Here is a 13,611-nt window from a genome sequence, read left to right as displayed (position 1 = left end):
GCGAATTGCGACAGACATTGCCATGACAAGGATAATTTTAATTGATGCAGAGATTATACATCACATATTTAGATATGGTTGGACCAAAGACCAAAGATTTGTCATTTAATTATAATGAATACAATATTTTGAAACCAGAAGGTATTGGCATGCCTCACACCATATCCATAGCGCTGCCTTTAAACCGGTTTTCACCTTCTCTTAAGGAATTATGGCTGAAGAATATGACATAGAAATGGCTCCCTTCAGCCAACTACTCATCCAGAACCACTGGCTTAGGCCAACCACACCAGACACAACTTGTAGGCAGCCTTTTAGAGCTCATTGGTGCCAGATGTTCAACATGGCTTCTGAGGGGCCACATCGGCCATAATAAAGAAACAGCAAGCAAATGCCCACCCAGTAAAAACAGCCATTTAGGTTAATGTTAGGCATAAAAACCAACATTTCTGCTCAGTGCTGCCCCATGTGTGCAGATTCTGACAGGAAAGGTACAAATCAACCCCATGTGGCAGGCAGATACTGTTCCTGTCACATGAGGTGGCATTGGCCTAAAAAAGAGTGACATTCATCTTAGATACCTACCCACCCAAAGTCCTCATCCACCAAACCACACCCAGCCCAACATATACACTGGTCTTATTTATCCTAACATTACCTCCAGTGATGTCAGAGATGGGTGGAGTATACACAGACATCATCAAATGGCTGCTGAATGGTTCCACAACTCCTTATTTCAGACTTTAGTGAATCGGGCCCATGGAGTGCTATTTATAGCATGCGTTAAAAATCTTATCACTTCTTATTTTTCGCTCGATTCACTAAAAGGACACTTGTCATAATTAAGAAGCGATGTTCTTGGCGTTATTTATCTTGCGACGACATATTTTCAAGCAATATATTATGCAGCGCACAACATATTACGCAGCACGTTGCTTGAAAATATGTGGTCGCAAGATAAATAACGCCAAGAACATCGCTTCTTAATTATGACAAGTGTCCTTTTAGTGAATCGAGCGAAAAATAAGAAGTGATAAGATTTTTAACGCATGCTATAAATAGCACTCCTTATTTCGGACTTTAGTGAATCGGGCCCTATGTTTCTATCTGACTTAATTCCCAGGCAATTCTAACTGCTCATCTAGGCAGTATTTTGACCACTAGAGGGCATGCCCTTGCGCACCTTAGTTCTCTTGCCCTACTGCCCTGGATCAAGTAAATGACCCCTTTATATATTTAGTGATTGTCTCTTATCTGAAGCCTTGTTCGAAAAATAACAGAAAAATACCAATAGTGCTATTGCTGCTCCAGGGATAGCCTTTCTATCAATATATATTAAAGTTTTTTTAAGTCCATTAAGGCTGTTGTTGACCTTTGGATACAGGGCAGTGTCAGTGGTTTACACAGTATGTTTCAATGGGCAGAAACTCACACACTTATCCTACACTCTGGTCCCATTATTTTTCTACTTCCAGAGGGTCATTATGGATCACAAGAGCTCTTATCCAGCGGCTAACTCTTGGATTTTGTTTAAATATTACTCATCTATTTCTTGAATACACCAAAAGACTTGATAAATAGTCTCTTGTTACTAGCCCTTGTGGGGTGTTCATGAGAGTACTTTTGCAACCTTAAAAAAATGAGTCCTTTAAATAGAAGCTGAAACTTTGATTCATAAGCGAATGATTTTTTTTTTTCTGTATTCTATATTAGGTTGCAGGCGGGGACTGATAATATGGGAATTCTGGCAAATGCTGCTGTAAGATGCCATAGACAGTGACTATTTATTGGGCTGCTGGGGGGCTGTTTGGGCCTCTGCAAACTTGAAATTTCAGGGCTTTATTTTGAATCCCTGTTAAGTCAGATTTATTCTTGCGTTATAAATAAAAAGGATAACTATACAATGAACAATGTAGGTCTGTATAAAAATATTTTGCAAAAAACAGGCTATGGGGCTGATTCACAAAAGGTCGTTATCACTTAAAGTATAGGGGCTAATTCACAAAAGGTTGTTATCACTTAACACATATGGGCTGATTCACAAAAGGTCGTTACCACTTAACGCATAGTTTTATGCGTTAAAAAATGATGTTTAATTAAGTAACGATTCATCAAAGTCATTTCGTATGCGTTAATAGTCATATTGCATACGCAAAAATCTCAATTACCGCAAAGCGCTATGTCCATCGCATTGTGATAATTATCAAGTAGAAATAGTCCTAACACATAATTCACAGACATATTTTAAGCGTTAAAAGCATAAAATGTGGCGATAATTACTCTGTGACGCATCCTCGAGTTTCCAGGGAAATGGTAATTTTCAGAACGGTAGTTTTCACAAAGTAACGTTACCTGGGTAACAGCGCGTGATAATATTGCGTGCTATAAAATAACGCATAAACATATTGCATATTGATTAAAATATGGCATACTTAAAAATATCGTACATGGTTTATCAAAAAATAACGAAAATAGGGCCTGATTCACTAAAGTCTGAAATAAGGAGTGCTATTTATAGCATGCGTTAAAAATCTTATCACTTCTTATTTTTCTCTCGATTCACTAAAAGGACACTTGTCATAATTAAGAAGCGATGTTCTTGGCGTTATTTATCTTACGATGACATATTTTAATGAAAAAAACTATGCGATAAGCGTTATAGGGGCCGATTCACTAAAGGTCAATAACGCTTATCGCATAGTTTTTTTCATTAAAAAGCATGCGATAATTAAGTACCGATTCATCAAAGTCATTTCGCATGTGTTAATCCGCATATCGCATGCACAAAAAAAAACGCATTACGTTAATTAGCGAATAGAAATAGTACTAACGCATGATTCACAAACACATATGAAGCGTTAAACGTGCAAAATATCGTGTTAATCTGTGTGAATATTAACCCTACTTGGGGCAGGCGGTACTTAAAGAAAATTGCGGTTTGTGAGCTATTGGCAACACAACATGGAGTTTGCAGTCGTATTTTTTCAAGTGTATGTTGGCCCTAGAGTGATGCATCCTCCAGTTTTCAGGGAAATGGTGGTTTTCAGAAAGCAATGGTTAGGTGCGTAATATATTGCGCTCTGCGTAAAATATCGCGCGCTGCGTAATATCTTGTGCGCTGCGTAATATATTGCTTGAAAATATGTCATCGTAAGATAAATAACGCCAAGAACATCGCTTCTTAATTATGACAAGTGTCCTTTTAGTGAATCGAGTGAAAAATAAGAAGTGATAAGATTTTTAACGCATGCTATAAATAGCACTCCTTATTTCGGACTTTAGTGAATCGGGCCCATAAAATCTTAAGCCAGACAAGCGAACTTTTGGTGCATCGATCGTTAATTCTAAAAATATAAGAAGTGATACCATTTTTATTGCATGCTAAAAATAACCCACTATTTAGACCTTTTGTGAATGTAAAACTCTTCACTACATAAACCATTTTTATAAAAATATACTTAGTATGTGCCACTGGGTAATACTAAATAGAAAATGATCATTTTAATTAAAGGGATACTGGCATGATTTTATTGAGCCAACAAATGTATTTTTAGCTGTAATATTGGTGTGTAGGTGCCATCTCAGTGCATTGTGCCTGAGTCTGAGCTTTCAGAAGGAGCCAGCGCTACCCATTAGAACTGCTTTCAGCTAACCTATTGTTTCTCCTACTCCCATGTAACTGGAGGAGTCCCAAGCCGGACTTGGATTTCTTACTATTGAGTTCTATTCTGATATCTACTAGGAGCTGCTATCTTGCTCCCTTCCCATTGTTCTGCTGATCGGCTGCTGGGAGGGGGGGATATCACTCCAACTTACAGCTCAGCAGTAAAGTGTGACCGAATTTTCAATGCAGGATTCTGCTGGAGAAGCTCTATTAACTGATCATATGATTCACAGTGCACATAAACAAACCAAGGGCACACATACATGCTAGGCCCCATCAGCCACTTAATATACAAAGTTCTTTCTTTTACTCCAACACTACTTCCTGTTACAATTAGAGCTGCATCATTTCCTGTCAGGTGGTCTCTGTGGGAGCACACAGCCCATCACTAAATGGCGCTCAAGGTAATAGACTTGAAAGGGCAATACTTACTGATAAATATATTCTAGTTTGGTAATATTCTTTAATAGTCCACCTAATATAATGTAAACTCTCTGTTGGTTAAGTATTCATTCTGAGAAGGAGCTCAACCTGAAAAGAACAAGTAAAGTTTAGAATATAGTAACAGAAAGGGTTTAAAGAAGGGAAAGAGATAGTAAAGACAAGTAGAGCATGCAGTATATGTGTATAGATCTGTTTAAGGTCCACTATGGCGTAAAATGATGTTGCTTAAATTTGTTTAGTATAGGACAATACCTATGCTGTTATAGAATCATGGCATCTCCATGTACAGGCAATGAGAAAAACCAAAGGGAGTTTTCCCTGCTGTAGAGAGTTAAATTTATGACCATGCTCTACTGCTAGGACATTCCCCTCCTGGCTTCTTGTAAAAGAAATATACTGCAATCCATCCAACAAGAGTAAAAAATGGCTGCTTAGGCAGATCTACCACTGCAAGCTGACCCACTCACACCTTCATAGAAACCCGGGGCAGAGAAGCAAAAGGAGCCTAAACACACAGTCAGCTTCTAATATTTCCACTACACAAATCCACAGTAACAATAAATAATGACAGTATAGAGGCCCTTTAAAAGCCAGTAGCTTGACCTTTCAAGCACAAGGAAAAAAAAAAAAGAAAACACAAAACAAAAAAAGGGATGTTGTTTCGCACCACTGAGCTGGTTTCCTCACTTGATTGAATAGCAATCACAAGTAGAGCAAAGGAATGCGCAGCCTGAATGATGCCTTTTATTAGAGCTGCATTGGGGTGAAATTCAAACTCTCAGACCTCAGGTAGAAAAAATAATAATAGCAATCTGTGAGGGTTTGGATGCTCGTGTCTTCATCCATGAGGTCCAGTGAGAGGAATCATTCAGCCGGCTATTATCAGAACTAGGTCAGGTGAACTTTTACTTAATGGCCGTATGTTTCATCCCTAGGCTTTGTGTGCATTATAAATAATATAACTATGGTCATTACAGTATGGGCAGTAGGATGCGGGATACTTTTTGGTGCAAAATTGATTGTGTGACAAATATATACATACAGTAAAGTGCAGGTGTAATGTAGCAATGGAATGGGATCAGGGATCCAGACTTGAGTAACTTCAGCAACAGTGATAGTCGGGGTCCTTACTGCTTTGCCCAGTGCAAGTGTACAACAGTAGGACTCATACAATATACAGTAACCACCACTACACTGACTGTGACATATGTGTTGGTAAAGCATCCTGTGGATGACGTGGATGTTACCAGAAATACGTCAGTGTTCTTTTAAGACAGATCTTAGTAATGAAAGCCATCTGACTGGTGGTACATGTATGGGACCTGTTATCCAGAATGCTCGGGACCTGGGGTTTTCCGGATAAGGGGTCTCTCCATAATTCGGATTCCCTACCTTTAGTATACTAAAAAAATTATTTAAACAGTAATTAAACCCAATAGGATTGTTTTGCCTCCAATAAGGGTTAATTATATCTTAGTTGGGATCAAGTACAAGGGACAGTTTTATTATTACAGAGAAAAGGGAATCATTTTTAAAAATGTGAATTATTTGATTACAATGGAGTCTATGGGAGATGGCCTTTCCGTAATTCGGAACTTTCTGGATAATGGATTTCCGGATAAGGGATCCGATACCTGTACTATGAGTTTTAATTCAGCATGGTTGCCAATAGCATTTTGCTTTCATTTTTTAGCACATAGTTGTCTAATTAAAAATAATTGCTGATTGAAACAATTTAGCATGTCAGTGAAATATAGGGATGCACCAGTATTTAGGGTTTGGCTGAATCCTAAAATAGTGGATTTGGTGCTTTTACCCAATTGTGTCTCTGTACAAAACTGGGTAAAAGATCCAGACTGGGACTCAAAATAGGCACTTGCATTTCCAGTGCAGTGAGGCACAAAAAGTCCCCACCAACCCAATAAATAGTGACTGTCTATGGCATCTTACAGCAGCCCCTCTGGCATTTGCCAATATCCACAGATTGCCCGTCCAGGATGCTGGGTGCAGATGTGCTTGTTATTTCACACTTACAATCAACTCTTGTGGTGCGCACCTAGGAAAGAACATGACCCTTTGGCTCCAGGGCCCCTTTTTATCTTGGGATCTGGAAATCTGCTTCTGAACAAGCTTCCTATGGCTTTTTCTTTGGTAGCTGCCCCCTGATTGTTTGACACATGGCCCAATGATTGGATCATCAAAGGGCCTATGTAGATCTATTAAAAGGAGAGGACCGCATTAATGTATGATGAGCTCCTTGTCTGACGATATATTGATCAGGAAGATGATATCAAACAAGCACACACATGTGTATATATATATATATTTGTTTTGTTTGTTTGTTTTTTTTTACTCGAGCAGTTAGAATAATTATGTATGTATAACGTAATTTATAAAGCACTACAAAGATTCGCAGTGCTGTACAATCTTACAATATACACAATTACACACAGGGCGGACTATAAATAAGTATAAATACACAGAGATTAAGAGTCATGTAGTATGAGACACAATAGGAAGGAGGTCCCTGCCCCGTAGAGCTTACAGTCTAAGTGGTTGGGTAACATACAGGCACAAATTGGAAGGTAAGAGTGCACCAGGTATGGGCATTTGCCTTTAAGCGCAGGACTGGGCAAAATAACGTTTTAGTGCTTTTTTCTTAAAGAGAGTTAGTGAGTGTTCCCTACGTAGGAATTGAGGGATAGAGTTCCAGAGGTAAGGAGCAGCGAGATAGAAAGGTTTAAGGCGAGAGAAAGCAGTGGGTGTGGATGGTGTAAGAAGACGGAGGCTCTGAGAGGAAAGGAGGTGACGACCATTACTGACTTGGACAACCTTTATACTTGATTAACCATTTTTGGTCCCAACTTTAGGATTTTTACAGGCTTTTTTTTTTACATCCTTTTTTACTGTCAAGGTTAACATTGTTTATTTTGTATCTCTATTATGATATATTTCTCTGTTATGCTATGTATGTCTCTGATATGTTATGAATTTTTATGCTGTCTCTTTCTCTTTTGTCCAGCGCTGGAAATGTACAGCAAACTAAAGGAACAAATCAGTGGAAAGAGGTGAGATTTATCTTTTTTTTCAGCTAAATACAGTTGATGGACTATAGATAATTAGCCTTATTTAAGAATGACCCTGCAACAAGCGCAGAAGCACTAAAGGGTGCAAAACTGCCATTTGTTAGCACTCATTCGCATTGGGCTTGCTGTGCTTTGCACCTTGTGGCAGAATCTGGAGCGGGTGCTGAGGATATCGCTGCTGGGTATAAGGCAGCCTGGCATCCTTTGCTAGCTGGCACTCCTTAAAGGGGAAATCCACCCAAACAAAGCTTAAGCTTTTTGAAATGTAGGCATAATTTCAAACAACTTTGCAGTATACATCAATTAAAAAAATATGCAGCCTTTTCATGATTTTTAAAGGGATAATATGGTTTGTAACAGTTACTTAAGTTACCTGGCCCCCTGTTCTCCTGCTGATCTGGCTGACTACTTTGAGACTCAAATAAAATGTTACAGTAGTAGATTTTAGTTGTTTGTCCTTGGCTTGCATCCTCAAAATCCCACAATCCCATGCACACGTGATGTCAATAAAGAAAAGGGCATCACAGTGCAATGCATTGTGGGTTATGTAGTTCCTGCATGCTGTCTGTAAGCTGTGAAGAACTTGTTATAATTTGTAACATCAATGTTTTAGTCCCTCCTCCCCTGCGAGGATTTGAAATGATGCAGAAAGACAAGAACTGTTTTGCAGCTGGATTTCAGCATATAAAAATGGTATTTATTCATACTACAGAATACAGAGATAGGTGTATTAAAAGTTCATGTGTTTTGTGGGGCTCAAATTGTGATTCGTAAGCTGTAGTTCCCCTTTTAACTTGCATGTCTGATAAGGGGTTTGGCTGGGTAAGCCTATGTGATTTCCTCTGTCTCCCAGTATGAACACAGCATTGGCAACTCAGGCCACACTCTATTTATGGGGCAGATGCAGGTCTTTGCACTCCATGTTGCCTTTTCTACAAAGTGCAGGGCAGGGTGCAAAACTGCAAAAAACATGTTTGTTTGCTCCTGTTTTTCATGGGTTATGCCCCGCACTGTGCTGCTCCTTGTAGTCTACCCTATTGATCTTTTTTCCAAGATCTCTCCTAATTACAAATGTTGCTCGGGTCCCACTCACCAGATGGTATCGCCTTAAATGGAAGCCCCATAGCAAATAGATCCCTGAGACTGTAACTTCCATATTTATCATCATCTTTCATATGCTCTGCCCTGGCACGGAACAGATGTTGCAAGTAAACAGGCCAATTCTTCAAATGTCTACCGAAGGGTTCAAAAAACAAAATTTTTGCTAAACAGCACAAAATGTAATTAAAAAAAAATCTCAATGGAAGATTTGTTTTATATCATCTAAAACAATTTACAGGCAGGCAATAAATTAGAGCATTGGGGGAGCACAGTCAGAACAGAGAAATAATGATCCTACTGTACCTCATTAATAGCTGCGTCATCTCTCATAGCACATTAAAAATACATTTACATTAAAAACAACAGGGCAGTTGACCTTGTTTGTATCCTTCCTAGAATAAAATATGCACTGGGTTTCCCCTGGGCGTTACCTTAGAAGCAGTTTGTTTAATGGAACTAATTACACTGATTTCAAACAACGGGGAATAGTTTAGTATTTTTATTTGATAAATTATTGTTCATTTTCAAAATGTTGCTTACTATAAGGCAGATCTGCTGATTCCCAGCATAAACTGTCATAGAAATTTTGAATGAATAAACACTTTTTTTCCCCTAAAGTTGACAAAGTTGTCCATTCTGCATAATGTGATTGGTTGCTTTGGGCTGTTGGATGCTAGTAGTGCTGTGTTGCACAGTACTGTTACCTATCCAAATACTTTTTTTACCAATGGGTGTCACATGTGGGAGAAATGGTTCAGACAATTGTTTACTATTTGTTTCAGCGCAGAAAATTACCAAAATAGTAGGCAATGGTAAATTGTCTTCTGCTGTGCAACTAACATGTTTTTCTACGTGTTGGACTGGCCCACTGGAATACCAGGAAAACTCCCAGTGGGCACAGGAGTCAGTGGGCACAGGAGTCAGTGGGTTCTCCTATTTGGCCTTTTTCAGCAAGTGCAGTTGCGGTCCTTACAATTTCCCCAGTCAGTTGCATATTAAATATGCACGTTGCACTTTTGTATACTTGCGCCCCATTCCTCTCAGTCCTTCCTGCCTTCTGTTCCGAATTGAGTGCTGCTGCGCCTATTGAGGCAGGAGAACCCTGCAGCTACTGCCACCTTCGGAGCAAGCGGTAGGCCTTCAGGGTTCCCTTAGCACCCTGCGTCAACCATAAGAATGGGGTGCACACATCACTTGCACACCAAACAGCAGAAATGATGCCAGCGAACAACGAAAATAAATCCAGACAATTGTAGAATATATTCTGCGTAGTTGCACCAAACGCGTGCAATTGCATGAAGTGCATCACCCTCTTACAACCTAAATGATGCTGGAATTGTGGGAATAATTGTATTATGCTCACGGCACTTGCAGAACGTAGGTGTGCCCTATACTATCGCCTTGTTTGGGAATACGAGGGTCAGCCACATTTTGGACAGCAAAAGATATGAAAAGCTGTAGCCTGTAATTTCTGTAAAAAAACGGTAGTGGAAACTTGTGAGGCTTTGTTGGGAATCTCTGATCCTGGGTGTGAGACCATTTACTGAAATGGCAATGTCGCCAATGGTAGGAAAAGATATAATATGTAGGAAAATTTCTCATACAATCTGAAAAATTTATTTAGTTTAGCTTTTAATTAATACATTTTTATTTAGTTTTTACCAATGCTGCCAGTTTACTCAAAAGGACACCTGGTTTTCTGATATTATACACTGCGGTCCCTACACTTGGAGTGGTGAAGTGCAATGGTCTGTCTATCCGCCATCGGCAAATGTCAGTAGAATCCTCTGTGTGGCACTTACTCTTTGAGGGCAATTTATCAACATTTGAGTTCTAATTTTCTCAGTGATTCAAAAGTTTTTACTTGAAAAATTCGAATTTTGGTTTCTAAAACTGGAATGCTTGATATTTATTAAAGGGATACTGTCATAATTTTTATAGTGTACTTTTTATTTCTAAATTACACTGGTTACATAGCAAACCATACCATTTAACATTTTATTCTTGAACCAACAAATGCATTTTTTTTAGTAATATTGGTGTGTAGGCGCCACCTCGGTGCATTGTGCCTGAGTCTGAGCTTTCAGAAGGAGCCAGCGCTACGCATTAGAACTGCTTTCAGCTAACCTATTGTTTCTCCTACTCCCATGTAACTGGAGGAGTCCCAAGCCGGACTTGGATTTCTTACTATTGAGTGCTATTCTGATACCTACTGGGAGCTGCTATCTTGCTCCCTTCCCATTGTTCTGCTGATCGGCTGCTGGGGGTGGGGGGGGGGGGCATGATATCATTCGAACTTGCAGAGCAGCAGTAAAGTGTGACTGAAGTTTATCAGAGCACAGGTCACATGGCTGTGGCACCCTGGGAAATGAAGAATAAGGCTAGCCCCATGTGACATGTTTAGTTAAACTTCATGTTTATTTGAAAAAAATCTAATATTCACATATTTGAAAACTACTAAATAAGCTTTCCCGTGTCCAGAAAGGGGCTACAAAAGTGCAGATTTTGTTTTGAGTCTCTCAAATGATGACTTCTGTGGTTTGAGGTTAATTTCTCCTTTCTGATTTGCACCATGAAGTGCTTGTGTGCGCCCTCACTTTGAAAACAGATATCGTACCCTTAAACCTAGTGTTTCCATTAAAATACAAGATGGCAGGTAACAGGGAGTAGCAGGATACATAAAGAGTTTCTGAAAACAAACTTTGAAGTATATTTCCTTTTGAAACCGAAGATGGCATGTCCAGTTCACAAACGACAAATGCAATTTAAAAAACCTAATGTTCTGCTAAGATATGAAAATGTATTCTACAAATGCTTAAAAAGGCTCTTTAATTTAGGAGCCGCTCGCTTTTCAGCTCAAAATTCTTCTTGAAGGGATTCACATTACCTTGTGGAGTTCCACATAAGTACATCTGACATAAAAGTCACTTTCATGATATGATCTGCTTCCTTAATGAGACCAGGGGGACCGTGGTTCTTGTAGATCAGATGGCTGGTGCGTCAAAAATGTTAATATAAGAAAAGCGGGTGATGTAGATTTTTATCGCTCTGCAGATACCTAATCCATTTGGACACCAAGTTGGCTTTTTGACTCTTACCCAAAATTCTCTTGGTGGGTATTGTTAAACAGTCTGGTTGCAAATGTATTCCTTCTCGCAACCTTTAATTCAGTGGGGTCAAAATATCAAGTATTGGATATGTTTTATTTTTGCAGTTGGAGTAAAACAAAGAAGATGCAAGTAGAATAGACTTAATTGAGGTGTTTTGTGCTGAGAACTTATCTCAGGGATATCATACTCACAGCCCTGCAGCTATCTTCCTCTATGTTACACAGTTGCAGTAAGATGTATAGATGATGTATAAATATATTTTTTTTACAACTAAATCAAATACCCTCAGCTACAGAATTATTATTCAGAAAGCAAACCAAAAGCAGAAATTGAGAGGGGAGAGATGTGTCTCTATCCCACACTTCCCAATCATGGACCTATTTCAAGGTAAACTGTGGAAGAAGAAGATGGTGTGAGGATACGTCAAAACTACCTGAAGTGCAGTTGTCTTAAGGGAAGCTTCTCTGTGACAAAAGGAGAATCGTATGATTCCATGATGGTGCCTACTTGTCTGGGCTATTGGTACTTTACATTTCTCGGGATTTCATTTGTCCACAAGGTGTGGAAATGTTCATGTACTTTTTATTGTCGTTTTTCTTGTTTTCTCCTACCTTTTTTCTGTCAGTTCATGTTCTTTCCTATAATTTCCCTTACAATGACTTCTTTCTTGTCTTCGCTTTTCTCCATTCCCTGCGACCATAATTACACTTCTCCATTCTAGCTCCTTTTTGATTTTCCTCTTCTGTTTTGGATTATTTTTCTATTCTTGCTTTTCTTTCACTTTTTCCTGTCGCTATCACTTATTTTCACTTCTTTTTCTGTTTGTCATTCTTTCTTTTCCTCTTCTGTTCCCTTTCTGGCTGTCCCTCACAACTTCTTATCATTCTTCCTCCATTTCCATTGTGTTTTTTTATCTTCTGCATCCATCTTCCTTCCTTCCATTGTGTTTTTTTTCCCTTTTTCTCTCTCCATTTGCATTTGGGGTCCCTTTATACTCCCACCATTCCCCTCTATATCCTTATTTTTACCACATTTATTCCTGTCTCCCTTTTCCATCTCAGTCTTTCTTCCTCCGTATAGACCAGCTTCATTTGCACACAAAGACAATTTTCCAGTTCTGTGAGGAGGTTTTTGGCATCACTGGCAAATAAGATAGCTACAGCAACTTTACAGTGCTCCTCCCAAAAAAGTACATGGGGTATCTGGTGCCATATTTGTCACTTCCTATTAGAACTATCCAGGCTCTTGATCTCACCTTTCTCCTTCTATAGCAGGGATCCCCAAACTTTTAAGAAACAAGCATGAAAAAGGTTTCTGGGGGTTCCCTAATAAGAGCTGTAATTGGACATTTAGCAGCCCCTATGTGGACTGGCAGCCTACAGAAAGCTCTGTTTGGCCTTACACAAGGTTTTAATGCAACCAAAACTTGTCTCCACTCCAAGCCAGGAGTTCAAAACTAAGCACCTACTTTGAGGCCATTGGGAGCAACATCCAAGGGGTTGGTGAGCAACATGTTGCTCCTGAGCCACTGCTGGGGATAACTGGTCTGTGGTATCTGCATAGTGGACACCTTAACTAAGGGCTTATTTTGGCTGTGTGTTTGTTCCTTTTTGGCATTCCTTTGCAATAACATTTCTAGTTGTAAATACAGTGTATTTTATTTATGGGTTTGCTATTGTGTATGTTAATATGTGCTTCTAACAATCACTGTTTAGAACATATAAAGGATGTGCTGAATTTTTACCAAATGTATATACTTCTATATACTAAACAACTAAATATAGAGGACAAATCCCTTTTACTTTTTCTTTTTCACTTCAACACAGTTGAAGAACAGATGTGGTTTTCTACATTAAAATCTAAGCACTGCCCTATTTAACACATTCTTAAATATCAAATTCAAGCCTGGTAGCATAGTTCCTGACCTGCAAATAACCTACAAATTAAAAAGACTAAAAGCTTCCTTTGGAACAGATGTTGAAAGGGCATGGTCCTGAGCTGGGGATATGTATAATTAGCAAGGGGCTCAAGAATGAGTTTAAGTTGGATTATGCTAATTCCGATTTCAGAAACAACATTCAAAAACCTTCCAGATGAACCAACAGAGCCCGATAAGCTGATTTGTAGAATTTGAATAAAAGCGTTTATATGATTTTAATGCCGTTATGGAATTATCTCCTGAGAGGTCATACCGTGCGGAGCTGCT

General features: G+C 39.0%; 1 protein-coding gene across 4 annotated transcripts in view; it reads left to right on the top strand.

The window, feature by feature from the left end:
- exoc6 (exocyst complex component 6) overlaps positions 1-13,611 on the top strand; it is a 165,342-nt gene that overhangs the window by 43,839 nt on the left and 107,892 nt on the right. For all 4 annotated transcript variants that reach the window (XM_031905941.1, XM_031905939.1, XM_031905940.1 and 1 more), the window contains exon 5: positions 7,131-7,176. In XM_031905941.1, coding sequence (XP_031761801.1) covers positions 7,131-7,176 — 46 coding nt within the window. The remainder of the gene's footprint in view (positions 1-7,130; positions 7,177-13,611) is intronic.

Source organism: Xenopus tropicalis, chromosome 7 (genome assembly GCF_000004195.4).
Source record: "Xenopus tropicalis strain Nigerian chromosome 7, UCB_Xtro_10.0, whole genome shotgun sequence".
Taxonomy (NCBI): domain Eukaryota; kingdom Metazoa; phylum Chordata; class Amphibia; order Anura; family Pipidae; genus Xenopus; species Xenopus tropicalis.
This window is presented reverse-complemented; position numbering and strand designations above follow the sequence as displayed.